At 40.5% G+C, this 22155-nt stretch overlaps 1 protein-coding gene across 2 annotated transcripts in view; it reads right to left on the minus strand.

Moving 5' to 3' along the window:
• Positions 1 to 22155, minus strand: part of SYNPO2 (synaptopodin 2) — a 91234-nt gene that overhangs the window by 24150 nt on the left and 44929 nt on the right. For both annotated transcript variants that reach the window (XM_009887886.1, XM_009887887.1), the window contains exon 2: positions 3846 to 3997. In XM_009887886.1, the coding sequence (XP_009886188.1) occupies positions 3846 to 3997 (152 nt within the window). The remainder of the gene's footprint in view (positions 1 to 3845; positions 3998 to 22155) is intronic.

The following is a 22155-nucleotide window of genomic DNA, read 5'->3' on the forward strand; positions in this document are numbered from 1 at the left end:
TTTGGTTCTCTGGCTACTACTGGAACTGTTTTAGGCACCATCCTCACATATAGTTCCCGTCCCAAATAGTTTACTCTCTAAGGAATAGATAAGTACTGGATGAGGATCAGAGGGAGGGAAATAAATACTTAAAATACACATTCAGAGAATTCCTGTGAGGATCATCATCCTTATATATCATGGAATAATTAAAACATTCTGAGCCTATTCCAGTGATCCAGTGAAAAAGAGTAGTGAACCCATACAATATTTCCTACTTATTAAAAAAAAAAATGTATTTCTAACTGGCAAATATATACCTCAGTGTAGCTCCCTTTTTAAACTATTCATTCCCCTGGCCCAGTTAGGCTGTTTCACTGGTGTTAGGACTCCTAGTGTACTCTCTAGCTTCTTCTTTGAGTACTCTGAGCTGTACTGACTACTATTAATTCAAGCAGAAACCTTTTCTATACAGCAATACTGCAGCAAGTTATTAAGGCTTTCTGTTGACTAGACGGTAGCAAAGCACTTTTTCAAATGAGGGAAGTGGTAGGTACCCGCGGTGAAGTATTAATATCAAGTATTACAGAGATGTCTGAAATCAAAGGCGAGTCCCAGGTATTCTGAAACTTTTGAAACCCCTACGAAGAAAGGCTGGAAAAAGCAACAGAAGAAATAAATCTGTCAGTTCACTGAAGAAACTTCAATATCACTAGCATTTCTAGCCATGCAGTGTACTGTTTGTAGCAGTCTGGGTCTGCCTCAAATGGTACAAATCATGTAACATCCATTAAACCACATATGGAGCTACATAAAGGTCAGACAGATTTTAATTTAAGGAACTCCTTGTGAGTGCTGCTGGATTCCATCATCTTATGCTATTTGGATGATCAATTGTACTGCTCTTAAGTACAGATAAATTACAGAAATCTGTAAACATTTCCTTGTAAGATATGAAACTAGGAGCTGGGACAGCTAAATGTTAGCCTTTATTGGTAGCTGAGTGATTGTGTGTATGTCTGAGAGAGAAATTTCCACCTTAAAAGGCCCTTGCTACTTACGGATATACTTCTACTCTATATAGACATAAACGTGTATGCACGTGTCAAGAGGCAGAGTACTGGGTCTGATCTCTTTTTTGTCATTTAAGATTCAGTTTTGTCAAATTATTATTTTTGTTTCAGGTCTTTCCAGCTCACTGCAGGAGCAACACCCCTGGTGTAATTCCAGGAAGGAAGCAGAAGTCATGGAGTCAGCACGGCAGGGTTTGTCTCAGAGTCATGTTTTACTCCCTACATGGTGCATTTCATTTTGGTATGCACTGAGCACACTCCCTACTTCCCCCTAGAAATTTTCTTTCTAGACTCAGCAGTTGCCCAAGAGTTGCTAACACTGATGTGAAAAGGGCAGGCTAGCGTTCCTGTTTCTGTCCCCACTCTCGATGTTTCCCGGATACATCTGTTCAGCATTTGTCGGGAAGGTCAGTAAGATGTTCCCCCCACATGGCATCTGGAGAGTGCCTGCCCTGCAGGGTGTCTCTTTCCTCTGATCCTGTGAACCAAAGATTTTGTGGGTACTGCTGTTCAGTAACTGACTGTGGTTTACAGGGGATTGGGAGAACTTTTTGTAGACATCAAAGGCCAATTACCATTTTAAAAACTACTTTAAAAGCCTAATTTTCCTCCCAGTAAGCTTAGTAAGAGCAGAATTAGGCCAACAATGATTGTCTATGAAAATCTTATCCTTTGTGCTCATAGTTCAGGAACAGTCCAAAGCTTCCCAAGGAGAAGTATTCTTCCCTGCCAGCTTGGATATAAAGATTACCATTGGAACACCACTTTGATTAGGCATTATCGTTTCCTCATGATTTCCAGCATTTTCTTGAGATGGCTGCTAACAAGTGGCTACTCAGGAAAGGAGAGGTTTGCTTCTCCTTGCTCTTGGAGGATGCTAAGACACTTCCTGAAAAATCCTTCTGATGATAGTGCTGAGAGGGCTACTACCCAAAAAGGAGGTGGCAGGAGAAGAGAAGTGTTGCCGTTTATTCTCCCATAAAGATACTGATAGTAGGGGCTGGGAGTTGGGGAATATGAGCTGATGGGAAGAAATTCAGATTCCCATGGTGAATTCCTTTAGAGCATTTTAGGCACCTTCAGAGTGTTGAGCAACTGCAGTTTTCTTAAGATTTCTAACAGACGCTGTTTCATTCCATGAAACACTGAATTATGTGGTCTAAGCACTGTTTTGGTTCTGATTTTCAGGACATGTCTTGCCATTCACCATACATTGAAGCAGGGGCAACAGAGTGAATGGAAGATGTGCTGTCACTTTCAGCTAGAACATACTATGGCCTTCAGACCAACTGAAATATCAGTTATAGTGCAGCAACAGGCAGGAGTCAAAGCACAGGGAGCTATTTCTATGGCTGCAAAGAAGACAGCTGGTCAGCCACAAATGTAAGTTTTACAAGTGCAGTTCCAGTAGTCATGTTATGAATTGAAAACATAAGAATGCAGATAGCACATGAGAAACATTCAAACCCTATGGAGAAGGTAAGCTGTAATCCTCAGCTATCACTGTTCCCCTCATCTCATCACATTGATCCATTACTCAGCCCAAGACAACAAGCACAGACAGGCCATGCAAAAGGTCTGTTATAAATAGAATGAATACTCCTTGAGAGCATCTTGTTTTGGAGGCAGATTGTAACTTTGAATTACTAGACGCTTTAGGAAAGTTCCTTTGCACAGGTTGCAGAAACCACAGAGGAATTTCACATGCTGTCTAGACATTCCTGGTAACCAGAGACAAGTGCCTTTTTGCACCAGAGTCCTTTCGGCCTTTCCAGTGACTCTGCCCTGTTAGTTCTTGTGATGAATCCTGACCCCTTCTGTCCTGCTCCTGCCTGTGGGAGAGCAGACGCAGGGAACTACAGTAGTTCAGGGGGGGAAGCCATAATTCCTTACGAGTGTGCTCAGGTCTTTTCTTCCTCTTCTTACCCACACTGAAGGCAATTCAGAGTTCATCTTGTCTGAATTCACGAAGCCTGGGGAGAATGTGCTTACTGTAGGTGGTTTTGAAGTCAAGATTGCATGCATTACACTGATGACAATTACAGAACAGTCATTAGAAAAGACTGATGTGCAGTGAGCAGTAATACTGGCTTGCTTGCAAATTTACTTGAAGGTTCTCTACTCTGAGAAGCTCAAAGCATTTTCAAAGAAAACTGAAATTCACTATCGCTATTTTATAAATGGAGAAGCTGAGACCCAGAGAGCTGTAAGTGACTTGCCCCACCTCATCTAGTGAAGTGTTAACAGCTACAGAAATAGAATTCATGATTTCCAGACCCTCTCCCCCTCCTGACTACTAGCACATTTACCACCCAAGAAGACTGTTTGCCATGTCATCATCAAGGCATATCTGTGTAACACACTTTCTCCATCTATACAGCCTTTGCTTTTTGTAAGCCTCACTTCCCTATCTATGGGGAATAACAACACTTCACTACTTCAAAGGGGTAGAAAGAATAATTGAACTTAAGACTCTGCAGTATGCAGATATGGTAATGGACACCTTGTAAGTATTAAGAATACTTAATGAAAAATAAAATCGTTACGTTTGGAGACTGTACTCTTAATTCTGTGCCTGACCTGTACTGTTCAAATTATATACATTAAGTCCTTCAGATCAAATACTTTGTCTTCCCTCCCTTTTCCATACAGACAAGCAGAGTCACAGACATAAATAAGAGAACTATCAGAAGCTCACAGTATATGTCTGCAAAATGAGCGCATTCAAACCTAGCATTTTCCATGTGGTTCACTGAACAGAATCGCACCAAAGCATTCTGAGCATTCCTGTACCTCTTGATAAGCATCTGCAGGACGTCAGTCAGGCTTTCCATCAGAACGATAACTTCAGCATAAGTTAAGTCTCCACAAGGCTTGCCGTTGATAGACACCACCTCATCTCCCTCACACAGTCCAGCCTTAGCTGCTTTGCTCTTGCTGCGGACCTACAATGAGTCAAAAACAAATTCCAAATCGCACAGTTAGCGTTCATTTGAAAACAGCAGCAACCATGTCCTCAACTTCCTTTTATCTGTATGAAAGAAAAAGGATCAGTATTATTGATCATAAATTTCTAGTAACACAAATTAATAACGTGTCCCAGTTGAGGTTAATACTGTTTGGGCCAGTATTAACAAATACAAAAACTTCTGCTTTGCGAAGTTCGATGTCAAACAGGCTGGAATTTGTTTTGAAAAAAGGGAGACATAGAAGTTTGGGACAAAAATCAATTGATCAGGGTTTAGTAGAGGTGCGAAACATCTTATTAGTTTCTCCCAAAAAGAAAGACAACTAGAGCTGAAATCTATGCCAAGATTTTAAAAGAAGAGTGTGTAACTTCAGGCTCCTCTGGGCAGAATGTCAATACGTATGTGCTGTTAGAGCTGTAGGTATACACACTTCTGGTATACTGGACACTTTTCCTTAGATGCCCAACTGTAGGTTTAGTTGCCAAACTATAAACATCTGAATCATTGGAGATCCATGTTTAGCATCTAAGTGCTCCGATTTATTAAAGACATGCCTGTTACAGTTTAACCTTCCCCATTAAGTACTCATTCAAGAATCTTCTGCAGCTTGGTTTTTGGTGTTTCACTTCTTTTTCCACTGGCAGCATGTTATAACCTATCAGAGTCTTTGTATAACAAAACCTAGACAGCTTTAACACCACTCAAGGTATGCCATACAGTTGACTGCTATTTTTAAAGTACATATTTGGCAAACAGTGTGTTATATTAACCAGGATGCTTGCAGGAGTCTATTTTAGAATGACACATACACATAAAAGGGCTGTCCTTGGGTTCTTTGCTCTCTACCTGTTGGTGTGAGTATTTTGGCCTTATACGATATTCAGTTGGTGGGACGATATGTTATCCTTATTAAATTTCATAGCATTTTCTTGAAAATTTTTAAAGAAGTAGTATAGTTCTACCATGGTCACAGCAGCAGAGACAGTCCCCACTGACTCTAGGAAAATTAATTCTGATATACACTAGATTTGAGGGTGCAACTATCCCACAGACCCGTGGAATTATCCCAAATATACTATTAGGCCACTGGTCTGGTACCTAAGGTGCATTTCTGGAGGCAATTTTGAAAAGTTTCTTAGAGTCAGGATGATATGTGGAATAGAGTGAGACTGCACGTTTTTCTGTGGCGGGGCCATATATCTTTGTTATTTGAATGTATACATACCCATATGTCATATTATGGCGTTTACAGCAGTGAAGAAACAGAAGCTTGGTGCATACAGAAGCCAGTTTCTACCTTGCAGAGTTAACATTTACAAATATGGAGTGGTATGCTGCTCTGTTTATCTCGCCTTAGGCAAAAGCATAAACATCCTTGTACTTTGGGAAGAAATGACAGTTTAAACAGTGTTTAGAATGTTGTACTTCATATATGCACTAGGATTTGGGTTGAGGTTTTGTGATTATAATTTTAAATAGGAGGGTATGCTATTAAAATTTTACACAACATCTTAGGCCTGAATGTAAATATTTAATGTGGATGCTAGGAAGAATTTGGAGTGACTCTTACAAAAACCACATAAACAGCAATTATAGCAACATGTGAACTCTGAAATAGCATAATTTGATACCTAGATTGTGAGAAGAAAACTTGTTTCTGTTTCTTTATTAAGTGTCTGAGAATTTGGGGTCAGTTCTGTCACAGAATACAGCTGTCTCAGGAGAGAAACTGTTACCCTTTCCATAACTTCAGTGATTTCTGTCAAAAAGCAAAACTACAAATGTACCATGTTAATAGGGCTAAATGAATTGATAGACAGCTCAGACAGTTTCGTACTTTTTTAGATAGACTCCTTGGTACCATTCAAAGAAAATAGACAAGGATATTGAATTTCCTTTTAAAGTTCTTGAAAGGGCCTCTCAGTCCATTTTGCTGCCTTGCAAATTGTTGAAAGATCACAATTGTGAGAAATTTGGACCTTCATAAATAAACTCAGCCCATTCTTTGACTGGTCACTCAGGAAAGAAATTACCGTAAGTTGCTATGCCTCACTCTGGTAGCATTTCAGTTCATATAGCACATTAGAGCAAATTTCTTGTCAGTATTATATATCCAGGTTTATCCACATAAATCAAACGTTTTACATGATTTTGCCATTGCAGGGTCATGCTGCACATGCTGTACATATTAATGGTTCTTCTGACTGTATGTGTGGTTCTCCTGACTATATGTCAGCCTTTTTTCAGCCTCCCCCAGAGGCACCTGTGCCTCCCAAATTTTAACAATGTCTGTATAAAATCACCTCAGTATTATCCTATTTTTGTGTGTTTCTGTTGGGGTAATAAAAGGGAGTAAAGAGCACTGACAAAAAATGAGCAAGGGCAGATTCTATCGTAAATTATAACAGGTTGCTGCTAGGGTACAAATAGACCATCATAACTTGTGTTATTTTAGCCTCAGGGTATCACCAGGCTACTCAGCAATATGTAGACTGCCTTGCCAGGCAAGCTGCAATTGTTTCTGGTTTTGTTTATTTGTCCTCACTGGAAACCCACAAAAATGAACAAGTAATTTACTCCTGTAAACCAAAACTTTTCAGAGTTCTGGGGAAAAAAACAAAACAAAACACAGCAACAAAAAAAAAAGAAAAAAAACCCACCAAAACAAGAAGATCTGTGGAAAGCAGAATCTTCCTGGTAAAATATGTGTTTAGCGGACAGTTTTCTCTCAAAGGAAGTTTTGGCAGAAAACCTTTGATGACCCCCCCTGGGAAACAAAAGCTGCCTTTGTTAGCAGAAATACAACTTGGTCACACTGGGTACAGTAAGAAACCTTTATCCAGTTCTTGGGAACTTAATGCAAGACATATTTGGTTGTAAAACAGAAGAGAGTCTTCCAAAACTAGTGATTGCTCTTGCTGTATAGTGCAGCCCACACTTGCTCAGTTTCTTGTTTCTTCTGTCTGCTTTGGGCTGGAGTTTTCTTTAGGAAGGAAAGCTGTTTTTTCCCGTAAAATTTGTGAATGGGCTCTTACTACTAGAAAAACATATTTTTAAAGATTGCCTTAGTTTTTCAATGCTTGCAATACTGGTGTAACACAGTAAAACTGGGACTGTACTGTTAGCGCTAAACCTGTCAAGACACCAGCTGCTCCTGCGGCATGTTGAAACGTTTTAGCCCACTTTCCCCTGGTGCTGCCTGTATTGCTTTTCTGCTCCCCCTCAGTCAGGACTCTTCATTTTTATTATTCAAGTTATATATCATGCGCTCATTAGAATACTTCAGTTTTCTTCCAGTCACAACATTTCCAGTGAAATGGCAATAGAAATATTTACTCTGAATCCAAAAGTTTAAGGAAATCGTTGTACAAGGTGTATTGGCATTGCAGCAGTACTGACCTTAGTCAATGTTGTGCGTGCTCTGCCCATAAGGAGTTTTAGATTTCTGAATTTTTAAGAGTATTAAAGTGTTGCATATAAATAGTTGTACATAAAGTCTTCCGTTTATTCTGAGCCATTTGTTATAAGATTCTCTAATTTCAGGTGTTTAGATCGCTGTTGCTAGAGGGTATGAAGAACAATTTTGGATTACTTGAACAATTTACCTGAAGTACATCATTTCTTTTTGTTCCCAGATTACTCCTGAGTCCAGAATTTCCCACTATCAGGAGTGCCCCTCGCTGCTTAAAATGTCAAGTGCTGAGCGATTCCTCATCTCCACAGAGACGTTAATCTTAGGGGAACCTTCCTTTGTCAAGAACTTAGCCTGGATGCTGGCTGTTTTCTGAGCACTGCAGAGGAGTGCGGAACCCCTGTGAGCAATGCAGCATGAGCACAGGCAGCAGCAGCACTGCTCCCTGGGACAGAAGGCCACAGGGGCTGGTGGAGGGCTCCTCACCTCCTCACCTGGCACCTACTCACAAGCAGCTGCTAGAAGGGACTGGGGGCTGTGCAGATGCTCTCTGAAGGTGGTTCTGTGAAGACTTGGGCTGGAAACCATGAGCGAGTAAGGTCTGGGTGCTGTGATGCACAAGTTGAGAGATCACATGCCAAAGGCACAGGTATGTAGGGGGGAAAAGTGGGGGGATAGTAACTCACTGTGGGTTGGTGGTAGCTGTGGGATGCTGCTGGGGCTGGGGAAGTCATGGGTGCCAGCAGCACATGGCAATTTCAGTCAGTTTTTTAACCAGCGAAAGATGAATAAATTGAGGGATACACAGTGGCTGTGCTCACACTAGTGTGGGGCGAAGGAGGGGTTTCGTAGAGAAAGCTAATGCTGAGTGCCCAGCCTTCATGCTGTGTATGCTGTAGTGGTTTTACTTTCAACTAGCTCTAGTCTTATTCTGTCTTGTGCAGCCTCCTTGCCAGGTAGCAGGTATTAGATCTGCTCCTTTGACTTGATCTGAAAGCAGTTTAGCTTGTACAACCCAAAACTGTTCCATGCTATGAAACAACACACGGTAAACCAGGATAATAGGGAAACTGGCTTCAAAAAGTGTAATCCCGATGAAGCTAAAAAGCTGAAGTAGATGCACCTGTTACTTTTTGTGGCTGCAAGTGGATGCACAGACAGCAACTGGGGCTCAGTTTACCAGCTGATGATCTTGGTACTGTGTCTGAGCCCTATAATAAGCAGATCAGAGAGTTGAGGTATGTTGAACCTGATAACAAGGTCAGTGAGCTGGAGCTTAAAGCGAGGCAGATGGACTTGAGGACACTCTGCAGTCCTGGTCCTCCAATTGCACAACTAAGAAATTGCTAGGATATTTCATAGTCTTGCTTCTACCAGTGACTTTTGGGAAGGATGAGGTATATCTTCCTCTTATTCTGGTGTGCTGCTAGGAGTACATGCCTGTATCTGGAATGGAGGACATACCTGTGTCTGGGACATGCGTCTAAGCGGTGTGCTTCAGATGTAGCCTGACTGAGAAATCAGGCTCAGTGATTGCTCAGCCTGACTGAGGAACCAATCCGAGAAAATGAGCAATCTGAGCATAAGGAGAATCCATTTAGCCTAAACCTTTATCTATTGAATTGAAACGTCTATTGCTTTAAAATATACATATATTTGCACAGCAATATTCTCAATTCGAAGCAAGCTTTTGAAACCATGAATTATTGTCAGAACTATTTACTGATCCTTTTTCAGTTTGACAGCAGCTTTTAGACAGCAGAACAGAAAATACTGCTACTGCACAGAGTGGAAATACACTGCCCTGCAATTTAAGATCCCTTGCTCATACTGACAGTAGTTTCTTTCATTGAGGGGTCACCTCTGGAAGGTCCTATTCAGTTGAATATCCTACCTGGTTTCTGAACCCTCTTCTGAACTGTTGTATGGCCCTCAGGGCCTGAAGCCAGTCTCAGTGAACCTTGCTTACACATGTAAGCCCGCAGTGTTAGTCATGAGTCTTTGATGGTTGGCCTTGTGTTTTGTTATGATGAAACATGTTGCCCAAAATAACACGGCTTACCAGGCAAATGGGACTTCTGCAGATCAGTTGCCTGTCTTCATTATTGTTTACTACTTTAGTTATGTCAGCTGCAAACTTTACCAGCAGTGACTTTGTGTTTTCTTTTAGGCTGATGATTAAACATCAATAACAAAGGGTGAAGGGTGCTTAACAAGGATATGTCCTTTGACTACTGTTATGTCCCTGTAGAAGAATGATTTCCAGTTTAAGGTTACTTTCTCCGATCCAATGACTAGCCAGCTTTTAAAGCAGTATTTTTTACTACAATAGCAAACTGTGCCCTTAAATGTCTTGCAGTGACCTATTTTCTCTTTAGAAAAAAACAATCAGTCTAGGCCTTCCCATTATACAGAAATTGGGTAATAAATTTTTATTTTAGAAGCAGGTTCTATCTACTTGCCACTTTACGTGACTTTCTGCGTGTAACATTAAGATTTTAGTATCTCTTATCAGGGGTTGCCTGGCAGGTAACTGAGTAACCATTAGTGATTTTTTAGTATGAGGAGGTTTCAAAAGGCAGGTATCTAAAGGTGTTTTTTTTTCTCTCCCCAGGATATACCATGTGGTCCTTACACTAGTTTGAGGCAGGAATATGCAACTAGATGGTAAGCACAGTTAAAACCTCTCAGTTGTTGTCAGTACTTTGTTTTACACTTGTAAGCACAAGTATCAGTTTTGTCTATTTGTCTTGAGAACTGTTTCTGGATACAGAAGTATCTTGTGAATGAAATGAGTGTTATAAGGGGGCTTTTAAAATTCCAGAAATAACTATTCTTTTAGTGTTGGAAAAAATACAGGTCTGAGCATAGAAGAGGATGTCTGGTTTCTTAGATACAACTATTCAGTTATATCGTCAGAGAGATGAAAAGGGGAAAGAAGCAGAGATAATAGGTATCAGTATGCAGGAAAGGGGGAGTGGGGCTAGGAGCGGGGACAAACTGCCTCTTCTTTCTTGTTTCATACTAGTATTAAAGCAACAAGTGTTTGATGCACTTCCCTAATGTTTTCCCTAAAAGAAACAACTTAAAATTCTAACATTTGACACCCGGAATATAGATCTGATGTTTCTGAATCTAAAACATTTTGGATACAGTCAGATATCTTAGCTTTAACAGAAGGTAAAATTAAGTTAAAAATCCAGGTTAAATGGACTACATACCAGAAATAATAAAGCAGTCAACTGACTTGAGTATGACTTAGTCTTGGCCATAAAAGAGGTGGTGATTCAAAAGACAGGGGCAGTGATTAAGTGATCCAAAATCTAAACAATTAAACAAAGTTGTATTCTGCTTGCTGACAAAGTGGTAAATAGTACTACATGTGGAAGTACACAAAGTGTATGTGGAACCCAGCTTTGCCACTTCACTAAGTACAACTTAATATTGCCACAATTAAAGACCTGCGTGCTAGTTGCTGCAATAAATTTAGCTGGCTAACATGTTTCTCTTAAATATGTTTAAGGCCAGCATAAATAGGATAATGTAATCAATACTTAGTTTAATTTTACCAGGCATTAGCTCATACTGTCCAGAAGTTACTTTTCACATTAATTGATTAGGTAGGTGTTAGTCATGAAGTTCAGGATCAGGCATCAAAGGTCAGTTTCCTGTAGACAGTATTTAAAAAAACAAATGAAAAAAGTCATTTCATCTCTTCTATTATAAACCCTACAGCAAAGGTAGTTGGTAGTAAATGTATTTAAATGTATTTAAAAGTTACCTGTCACTCTAATAACATTAACAATGTACAATGCTTTACTATGAGCAGGAAGCAGCAGCACCAAGTCGCACAGTTGTTAGTGTATTAGTGGTTTTAGTTGTATGAAATTAGGGAATTCAAAATGTAGTTACAAATGAACTGAATTCAGGCACAGTTTATAAATTGGGGTTCTAAGGCTTTTTTTTTTTTTACAATGTTTATGCTTGCAGAAGTCCTTTAGACAAAAAAGTAACCTTCAGTTAGTAAGCTTTTTGGCTTTTAGATATAAATGTCTGTACACTAAGTTAAGCCTACCTCATAATGTGTTTGGCTTTTTTAGGGATGTCTGTAGGTCCTTTAAATGGCTCAGAGATTTCAGGCTGGTAAACACTGATCTTGCTAAGTCAGAATCCTGGGTCTCATCTCATAACTTAGTGCAAATCAGCATTTGCCAGTGCTCCTCAGTCCAGAGCACCAGCCCTTCTACCAACAATGTTCTGAACCGTCCCAGGTAGGTGGTGGGACACGTGTGAGGTACTCCATGGTCACATAATCAATAGAGGTGACACAGTGATAATCTCACATCCCTTCTTTTTGCTTACAATGTTCTTTCTTCCTCATCCCCAAGCTTTGCCATCACAAGTTATAGAATGGTCTGTATAAATGCAAGTCTTAAGAAAAAGGTGACCTGTTTCTTCTTTGCATGGACTTCATATAGATATTAGTACCCATCCAAAAATTGAGATATGAGTTCTCTGTTCTCTGGCTATTTAGCCATCTACTAAAAATTATATTCAGTGACACAAGCCTTTTTGTGACCTTTCCAATCCATGAGGATTCAGTCTTTGCCTTCCATCTCTAAACTTGCCACTATTTAAAATTATATTTGTAGTTTTAAATGTCTATGTTTTGTCAGCTCTATCTGAAAACAAACTGTCAGTTTCCAGCTTCAAATCAACACCTCTGGAAACAAAGAAATAGCCTGTCGATTAGCCTGTAGATCCTGCTTCATACAAGGAATCAAAGCTTTTGCTGGAATAACTCTATTTAAGATGCTTTGACCTGCATCATGGTTTGGAAGCTAAGTCGTGACTGCAACTTGTAGGCTATACACTTAAAATACTGAGAGAATCTGACGGAAAAAGGCAAAAAAAAAACCCCAACCCAAAACCTACTAAAACCATAATAAAGTTAGACCACTTGCTTTACTGGTTGATGAACCGAGACGTGAAGTTAGCATGTATTTGTGTGTTATTAATGTCTATATGAACATGCCATTCAGGTCTTGAGCTCACTCTGGGTTTTCAAGCACATGGAATTAGTACCCATACAACAGTTTATTATGCATTAAGTTTGTCTATACAACAGATAGCTTTCTGTTACAGGGTTAACATGCAGCTCCTATTGTAACTCCAGAATAACAATGCTGTCTTCAGCAAGAAAGCAAAAGTCTTCACAGCTATTACCTTGCCAACTCTTCCTCATACTTTGAACAATGTTTTGAACACTGCAGCTAAATTTGTTAAAATTCATCTCTTTAATACAGTGTTTGTGAAGGTCATTGGTGACACACGGATATTGGAGATCATGACATGCTTCAGGCAGACAGCTGGGAAAAATCTAAGGTCAGAAAGTGTTTCATTTTCCTTGTCCACGTGTCAGGGTAACAAAACAGGGCAAGCTGCAGCTAGTTATCAGACCTCGTGCCCATACATGAGGAAAACTGAATGACCTTTGTGGTTTTAGTTTCCTCTTTGAATATCTATGTAAAGAGAAAGTAGTTGTCAGTAGATAGAAAGGTAGAGATCAGCAGACAGGGAAGAGTCATCAGATCTTCAGAAAGGGAATTTGAGCAGCTCTCATAACTGAGTAATGGTAGCATAGTTTAGGAGTTCCTTGAGAGGTTTTCAAAATGATATAATTAGGAAATGTTCCTGCCTAAAACTCCAGTCTGGACTTTGTGTCCACATAACTTGGAAATTGGAAATACCAGTTCTGGTCTAAACTGAAGACCTGGCATTTTTGGCAGGCCAGAGCTCAAGCTTAGGGATTAAATTTTAAGCAAGCTGGGATATAGACTATTGAGATAATGCAGTGTCATAGACTGGAGTTTGAGTGGGATGGCTTACCTGTGTAGAAGTATTCTGTATACAGACTCTCAAAATCCATGATGGCTGTATACATTTTGCTCTTATGAAGGGCCTCTTTAGAGCTGGTATACCGAAGTCTAGTCTGTTTTCATTAGCCATGCCTATATTTGAGTATGAATCTGCTTCATGATGTGGCTCAAGCTATTTACATCTGTACTGCCTGGAGGTGAATTTGCATCAAGCTGCTACAAGTTCCCATCCTCTGGATACTGAACATCTCCACCAGACAAGGTAGTTTCCTTCAGACTCAGTCACAGTAAAAGCCACATTATAAAACCTTTAGACAGGGCAAATTCATCAGGAGCGTGAGAGGCAACCCATCCTTAGCTCCTCTGAATGTATGGGCATGCAATAAGGAGTCTTGCCCCTAGGGCATGTCAGATGCTAAAGTGACTTTAGCTAGTGTATAGTGCTAGGAGTGCTGTGACTTTAGCTAGTATAAATATCGATAATGTAAGTATAGTAAAATATAGTTTTCTATATTTTACCTTTAAAGTCCCTGTGTCCCATTCTTAGGGGAGCATTTGTTGAATTTGCACAGTAGGACTAGTGAGACTGTGCAAATTAATTAATTTGGGTAAACAAAGATGCTTCTAATCTATCTGCTGGATGCTTTTCCTGAGAGGAAGCTTTGAATAACGAAGTATCTTTGGCTTGTAAAGCAAGCGCAGAAATATTTTCTGTCACCAAATTCTTCCCAGTAGCGGGATAATGATATTGGGAATTTGGCAGTTCAGCACACACTTTTCTGCTTCTGGTATTCAGGGAAGGCTCCTAGACACATTCACTGTTGTAGACATGGCTTTCATGTCTGCCTGTAAAGCTAATTATATTTCCAAATGGGTTTTAAAATATGAAAATACACTAGAGAGATCAAAGGAGAAAGGGTTAATATGTCCAGACATATTTTTGTTACTTAATGTTCTTTAGTGTCTGATACAATCCTTGAACAATTGAATTAAATCTAAAAAGTTTTTCCAGAGGGAGAGGTAGGATGTTACTCTTTGAGTTCATGGGAGTGCTGTCCTCAAACCAGGACAGATTATCGCCAAGATCATCATTAGAATAGTTGAACAGTGATCTTATGGTAGTTTATGTCAAAATATGTGCTGTAGGGTGCTAAGCTACATAAAATGAAGGTACTTTTTAACTTTAAAACCCCTTGATCCAATTATGGCTTTACTTACCAACTCACAGCTAAAGTAAAACTTTAGTCACGGTTGACTCATGTAAAAGTTCATGGGACATTATTGCAGAGGGGTGATGGTACCATCTAGTTATTGCTTTACTTATTGTTTAACTCTGTCTCCAGTCAGTCCTCCTGTTGCACTGTACATGTGAAATCACACTTCTTAGGTGCACTGGTTCAGTTTGGTAATTGTCTTTTCCTCCTTCCCATAATGTTCTCTTCATAGTGTATTCAACAAATGCAGTTTGGTACAACTTCTTACACATACAGTTGTGAGAGGGTTAAAGAACGTGTTTCACCATTTATACATTGATGGAACACTTGTGCCATTTGGAACCAGAGAGCAGACTGATCTCAGTGAAAAGAAAAGCCTGCTCAAATTCCCAAAAACTTTGCCTAATGTACTAGTGTATCATCTTGCTAGCGGTTGCCTTTCTCTGGCAGAAATCCAAAGTTAGCAGCTGAAGAAGGGATGAGATAATGACCTCTGAAATATTGATCTGGTATGCTGGCTACGCAGCAGATTTCCCAATAGTGAACTTGGGTACAGCACTTAAAGTTTGTTATTCATTTTGTACAACACATCTAGTGTATAGCCTGGCTATGGATTATTTTTTGGGGGGCCTACTACTGCATACTTGCAGCTGATGTGTCAAAATTAAAAGGTCGTGCTGATTTTCTTTTTCACTAGTGCTGCTAGTGAATTGGTGAACATGTGACAAGGAGAGGAATGATGCCGTTGCCTCTCAGTATTGTGGCTGTGCATAGTCCGCTCTATTCCCATTCCCTTTTTCTCCTTGCCCTGCTTGAATAGTGACTGGCTTATTTTTAAATCCTAAGGAGCTTTGATCTCTCCATGAATATTGTAGCTATGTTTTCATTTCTTCTTTCCCACCAACCCCTGTGCAAAGGGATAATTCGATTCTCAGTGCTTTCTTGGGATTGAGAAAATAATTCATCTTTACTGAGTGCTTTAGTATATAGGTAGCATCAAAAGTCTTGTAACTATACTACTATAGCTTATGGCCTGGAGAAAGGAATTTCTGTGATGATAAGGTTAAGGGAGAATAATATAGCCTAATACAGAGAAGAAATAAAAATGTCTTTAGTATCTGCTACTGAACAGTTCGAGGCAACATTGGAAGTTCTACAGTTCTACAGTCCTTGGGGCAAGCGTATCCACTGCCTAATCTTGGGCTGCTATATACTTACACAGTTAATATGGTCTTAAGACCATGCACTGGGTGTTTCCAGGAGAAAAAGTGGTGCATTTCTTATACCAAAATTGCAATTAAAGGACAGATAAATGAAAGGTAAAAAGCAAAAACTGCCATCTGAAAGTACTTACCTTCTGGTGGTGCTAATAGTAGGGTATATGTACACTGTTACAAAAGTGAACAGCATTTCTAGCCTAGACTAGCCTAGACTTGCAACTGCTGGTAGAAAGCAGCAAAGGTATGTGAGAAATAACTAAAAATTTAAGCACTTTCAGACCTGCAATGCAGTTTCTTAAAAAAACTATTTCTCTATTCCTCTGTATAAATCAGAGGGAATGGGGAAAAAGTGGCCATCTACTTCCTCTTTGTTTAACTGTGAGATACATGGTATGAGGTATATTTTAGTCCATTCTGTTGAGTTTGTATCACATTGTGCAGTGCTGTAGAGCAAAGATGTATGGGCTAGCTGCAGAACTAGAAAGTGGGATAACTGTATGAGGAAGATACTGAACAGGTATGCCTGAACCATGCCAGCAACTGCCATCCTGTAGGAAGAGGAGTTGCAGGTCCTTGGAGACAAATGGAAGGAAAAAGAGAGGAGGCAGAAACAGAGGGTGGGGTGCTGGGGTCAAGAGACTGTCTTCAGCTCTAAAATACATTCATATGGCTTTAACTGTAAACTAGAACAAACTGAATGCGTGCTGTTAAGTGGCTTAGGAATGAGCTGTTTTAAATTTCTCAGACAAAATCTATGGTGTCATGGCAAGTCCTTTAGAGAAAGCATGTTACATCAACGTGATTACAAGTTTCCCTGACAGAGTTAATCTTGTTCGGAGAGAGCTCAAATATGCAGTTTTCCGTAGGCATTAATTGCATATTCCTGATTCTTTAAGTCACCATACTGACTCTTCCAGTCATATAGTCAGACCTGATGTCAGAACAGATCATTACTTGTGTTTATCCTTTTAAAACACTGACACACACACGTGATTTTTCTAGGCCCCTGACACAGAGTGCCGTGTTCTGACTTAATGAAAATCAACATTAGCTATCCAGAGGCCTGCTGAGACCACTTTCCAAACTTCCAGATGTAACTTAAAAAGCAAAAGCTCTTACTGCTTTTGCAGCATCGTCATGTGTAAAGTGTGCTGATGTGGCCGCTGTTTTCAGTTACAGGTGGCAGTGTGGAACTGAGGTTCCAGACCTTGACCAGGATTGGAGGAACAGCCCAGACTTGGGCATTTTTGCTGTGCTGAGTAAGGATGTGAGGTGGCAAAAAACACCATTCTTGGAGTGGGTTATGCTGGCAGAGCCCTGGGGCCTAATGTGGGGTTAGTAAGCGTGCTTACTGTTTGCTGCATTTCAATAGTGGAAACTACAATAATGGGAGAACAAGTGCATGGATCTAGGCTGTGCTATTTTGACGAATAGTTTGTAATTTTAAATTGTGAAGTCAATAAGGATGGAATTTACCCTGGCTTATTTATCCGTGCTGGAGGTTGGATGGCCCATCCCTCAGTCTTGACTGGAGTTGGGGTTATAGGCTCCAGAGCCAAGGCTACAACTGGCACTAGCACAGATACTGGGGTCAGTGCTGAGAGGCCAACTTACTGTCTCTGGTTAAGGCAGAATTGTTGCCAAGTTAAGGACTCATTTGGTTTGAGTTCCTCTAACTTGAGGACAATTTGAGGGTTTCAGTGCTATTCATTGCTTCAAACTCACTTCTATAATTTAGGGTAAAGGGACAAGAGCACAGCAGTGTTCATACTGAGCAAGCTTGCATTCAGCCATCATTAAATGGGTCCCAAATTCAATAGGTGGTTCCTTGCTTTGCCTGGACTGCTCTGGGCTTTTGTGGAGTTTGGAGTTGTCCTGAGGTTTGTCTCAGGAGAACTGAGGCAGGCTTGTGAGTTTCAGCTGCAGCTAGTTTTCCTGTACCTCAGATCTGCAAAATGAGCTCCGTAGTCTAGGATTAACTAACTTGTGAGAAGTTGTTTATGAACGAGGTTTGAGGCAGATTTGCAAGTCCCAGCTATGACTGATTACAGGGCCATTAGGCTGAGTCTGATAATTAGGAGTTTTCTGCTAGAATAACTTTTGTCTGCCCTTTGGCACAGACCTGAGCCGTAGGAGAGGGTATATCATCCCAGGAACATCATTGGGAGCTTCAGACCACTTTTGGCATCTTCCTTGCTGTGGGTAAAACATAGCAAGGAAGAGAAGAGAGTCTTTTTGGACAAGAGAGGACTCTGTTACCAGCTGGAAAGTTACCCAGCACTGTGATAAGAATGGTGCTGAGATGTGAAAATCTTTCTGTCTTGGTGGGAGAATGGTGAGTTCGGAAGGAAAGAGTTTGCTGGAGATCTTTATACTTTCCTCAGTTTAGTTCAAAGTATGTTTTTGTAATTTCATTGTTTATCCCGTTCCCTGTCTTTCAGACTAAGCAGTGTTTGCAGGGGGACACAAGGGGTGTGTGGTCTCTTGGGGTGGCAGGGGCTGGGGGGACAACTGGCTTCTTAATTAGTGACATACAGGCCATAAATCCATCGTACTAGCAGGCAAATGAGCCACTCAGCTACTACTGTGCACTTTGTCAAACCCACTCATTCCTAGCTCATATCCTGTATCAATTACTCTGTCCTGTGTAGCTCCCCTGTCTCATTTTCACTCCCTTGGTCATCTGCCCAAATTCTCTTGAAGTGGGGGAACAGGGAACAGGCAGGGAGGGAGGGAGGGTTCTAATTACAAATATGATACGAGATGACACATTTAATCCTCAGAGCAAAACTACTCCAGTGACAGTTAAAATGAAATCGTTATTCAGTCTCCTCAGTCCATTCCCTGAAATGGTATTGTTTATGACAATCCCTTAACGTTATGTCATGAGTTTGCAAATATACAAGCATGGCATATGATCATCCTCCTGAAAGGAATAGCAAAGGCAGCAAGAAGAAACGAATGCCGTCTTGCAGGTTTCTGTTTCAGTGAGGGCTGTAGCTATCACTGTCAATGATGTCAAGGTTATATTGAAATGCGTGCCCAGTGATGTATTTCTTGCTACTTGCCTCACTGCCGAGGCAGCGATTCAGTCAACAGCAGAAGGATCCTGAAGAGGTAACTAGAAGCTTTGCCTCACTTCCAATGGAGAAAGCAGTGGCAATGTGTTTATTATGAGAGCTTTCTGTGTGTACAGTGCTTAGCACAGTTGGGCCAGATCTCAGGTTACAGGGTAGGGGGGCTTTTGGGTCTGCATTAGCACAAATGAGTTAGATTGTTCAAAGAAACCAAAGAACACAAGCATCTGGTAAATGCAGCATCTAGATAATATACATTAAACAGTTATTGTATTGTGAACAAATAAAGTGGCTAATGCCTGATCTTCAAAGGAAAGCACAAAGCTCCAAGTCATTGGAGAATTATGAATAAAAAAGTGGCCCCAGCTCAGCTGAGAGCTCAATACAGGGACTGAGTTCCAGCTTCCATTACTTGCAGTCATTTTTAGCTGGACTGTTCAACTGAGTAAAACTTAGAGTTTGACTAAAGAAAATGATCCTCTGTGAAAGCAGATAGCTTTATTTACCAGGAATTCACATAAACTACACCATGTTGTTCTCTCTTGAACTATATCTATTTATTTCACTTCTCAAAATAAGTTAGCTAGAGTCAAGCTTCTCTACTTCCCTGGAAAGTTCTCTACTGAACGTATTTCAGAATTGCTTATTTCACTGTTTCACCCAAATTTCACAATTCCCTGACTGTTGTCTACTTGCCTGATTCATCGTATCTTAGACAGTTTATGGACAAATTTATATTGACTAATGACTTTAGCCATGGCAGAGTTTCAGACAAATTTCCCAGGACTCATTATTTAAACAAAGAAACAAAGAAACAAAGCATGCAAACTCAATTATTAGTCTTCTAATTTACTTTGCATCCCTCATGCTTAGCGTGTGATGTTTTGAAACGTTTTAAAACCGAGGGCAGTATCAGGCCAACCCATCTTGGTACTTAAAAGGGAAAGCTCTGCCAAACTGGGTGAATATTTTCTGAACGCCAGTACATCGGTTCACATAGAGGCCTTCCACTGTCTGCTGGCGGCTGTCCTGGCCAGCTCCTTTTTTGTGACTCACCAGGGAATTTGAATGTTCAGAAGCCCTGGCGGCTCAAATAAGGCTGGCCAGGAAAGCAGCAATGATGGCTCAGAGGGTGGATGCGCACCCAGGATATGCATGCCTGCCGGGGGAGGTCAGTGGTCTACTTCTGCTTTGCTGTCCCGACGGAAGAGACAAGGTTTCTCTGCTTGTGCTGGAGGCCCTAATGAGGGGGAAAATGCTGGCTGGAGACTCTCAAGAGATGTTTCCGAAGCCTCCAAGGAACTAGGAGACAAAAGTATTCCCTCTGTGGGCTTTACCACTCGCCTGATAACAACACTGAGCAAGTTATTTAGACTTGTGCTTTTAATCAAACAATTAAAGCCATATAGATTTCCTTATCTGAGTCTTGATTTTTTTAGGCTTAGAATATATTCAGAATTTACCTTAGTTTAATTTGATCAAGCTTTAAAATGGTCATAGTTGAACTGATGCAAGCCATCACATAAAATTCTTCCTTCTTTTTTCCGTGGCTTAGTCTGAAATGGCTTTAACTCAAAATAATTATAAAATAAAGAGGAATAAGCATGTCTGTTGCAAAGATTTACTTTGTGGCCCCTTCAATGCTTTCTTGTGTAGGCAGTCCTTGAACCCATTTGTCAATTTGTGCATGTTTCATAAAATTGACATAGAGATTAGTATTCATGAGATGCCTTTCAGTTCTTAAATAAAATACTGTGTAAGGCTATATATCAGAATTCCAGTGTGGGGCCAACCAGAGTAATAATGAAGTATCTCGCAAGTAGAGCATGAGGCTTGCCCTGGAACTGAGGGCTGAAAGATCCTCCCTCGAGGTAGGCTGGAATCATATATCCACCTCGTCATTCAGATTTAAAGATCAGTACTCACTTGTATTCATTAATTTGGAAATAACAGCACTTTCAATTTCATGTTAACTATGCTGCCAGGGGAATAGTACAGTGATGGAAGAATAACTTTTTTGGCATGGCAAATGGATAGTTGTAGTCAGAACATTGAGGAAATACTGTTTTTCTCAGACTGTAACTGTGGAAGCTGAGAGAGATTTCTGGCTCCCATGTCAATAGTCCATCTGTGGCTGTTGCCCTTGCACAGTCTTGTCTGAGCAAGTCTGACACAGAGGTGCTGAGCTCTATTTAATACTCCTGGACTTAGTGCTTTGAAGAATTAGACCTCCTATTCTTACAGTGTCTAATTCGGGCAAGCTGGCAGAGTTGGATTTTTCTGTCCCTGACTTTAGTAAGAGCAAGCTGTCAGCATCTTCAAAAGCTGGACCAAGAGGATTTGTGCTCCCCCTGCCCTTTCCTTTCTGTGTATTCCCAAGAGGAATGTCTGCCTGAGAACTGGAAAAACTGCCACGCTGATGTGCGAGATTTCTATTTGCTTGATTTCATTGGTCCTTCTGTCCTCAGTGCAAGTGTTGGGCTTAACTCGGGGTATCTTGCCCAGTCAGGCAGTCTGGGAAAGGCTGGCAGTTGTGTATGAGGGCACAGGGGGAAAAGAAAGGGTGTTATTTTTGCAGAGCTGTAAATCCAGCACCTTTTGCCAGTGCTGCATTCTTTTTTTATTGCTTGTTTCTAAGAAGCTATTGCTGCAACAGCACTGGCTGCAAACAAAATCTCATTTACTCAAAGTTCATGACAGGACAGGTTGTACATTTTGCACATTTGTGGGACACTTGTAAAGGAAATAGAGGGCGCGCTTTCCAAAAGCTTCAGCTTGAAATGCAACAGTTTCCATGCTGCCTGGAGCTTCAATGTCAGAGAGATTTCTATTTTTAGAGAGAGATTCTACTCAAAGAGCTATATAAGGCTGTGCTGGGGAGACCATTACTTTTCTATAATATATGAGAATACTTGTTACTCAGTGGGGGAGAAAAATTCTGTGTAAAACTGGAAAACACAGAGATACTCTGACTTGGATGTCTTTTAGGGGGAGAGGGAACTGAGATGAGAAGTGAAGACACAGTATTTGGTTTCTAATTCTTTAATTTCTTTGAAATTCTTGAAATAATTGCTTTATCCATTAAAAATGTCCGAGAGGCCTCTTTATCACGAGTGATGATGCAATAGGGAAGAGAGAGTTCCAAGCACAGTTTGGTGCCAAAAGACAGCTTACTACACTAACAGATGACGACACTGGGAAAACCCAACAAACTAGGTAAAACTTGGTGTTACAGATTCAGTCTTTCCAACTATAGTTTTCTCAGTTATCCAGAGTACAAAGGGCACCTAAACTGATTGGGTGCTGCAGAAAAACAATCAGATGGAATGGTC

Source organism: Charadrius vociferus, unplaced genomic scaffold (assembly GCF_000708025.1).
Source record: "Charadrius vociferus isolate BGI_N301 unplaced genomic scaffold, ASM70802v2 scaffold806, whole genome shotgun sequence".
NCBI classification, from domain to species: Eukaryota; Metazoa; Chordata; class Aves; order Charadriiformes; family Charadriidae; genus Charadrius; species Charadrius vociferus.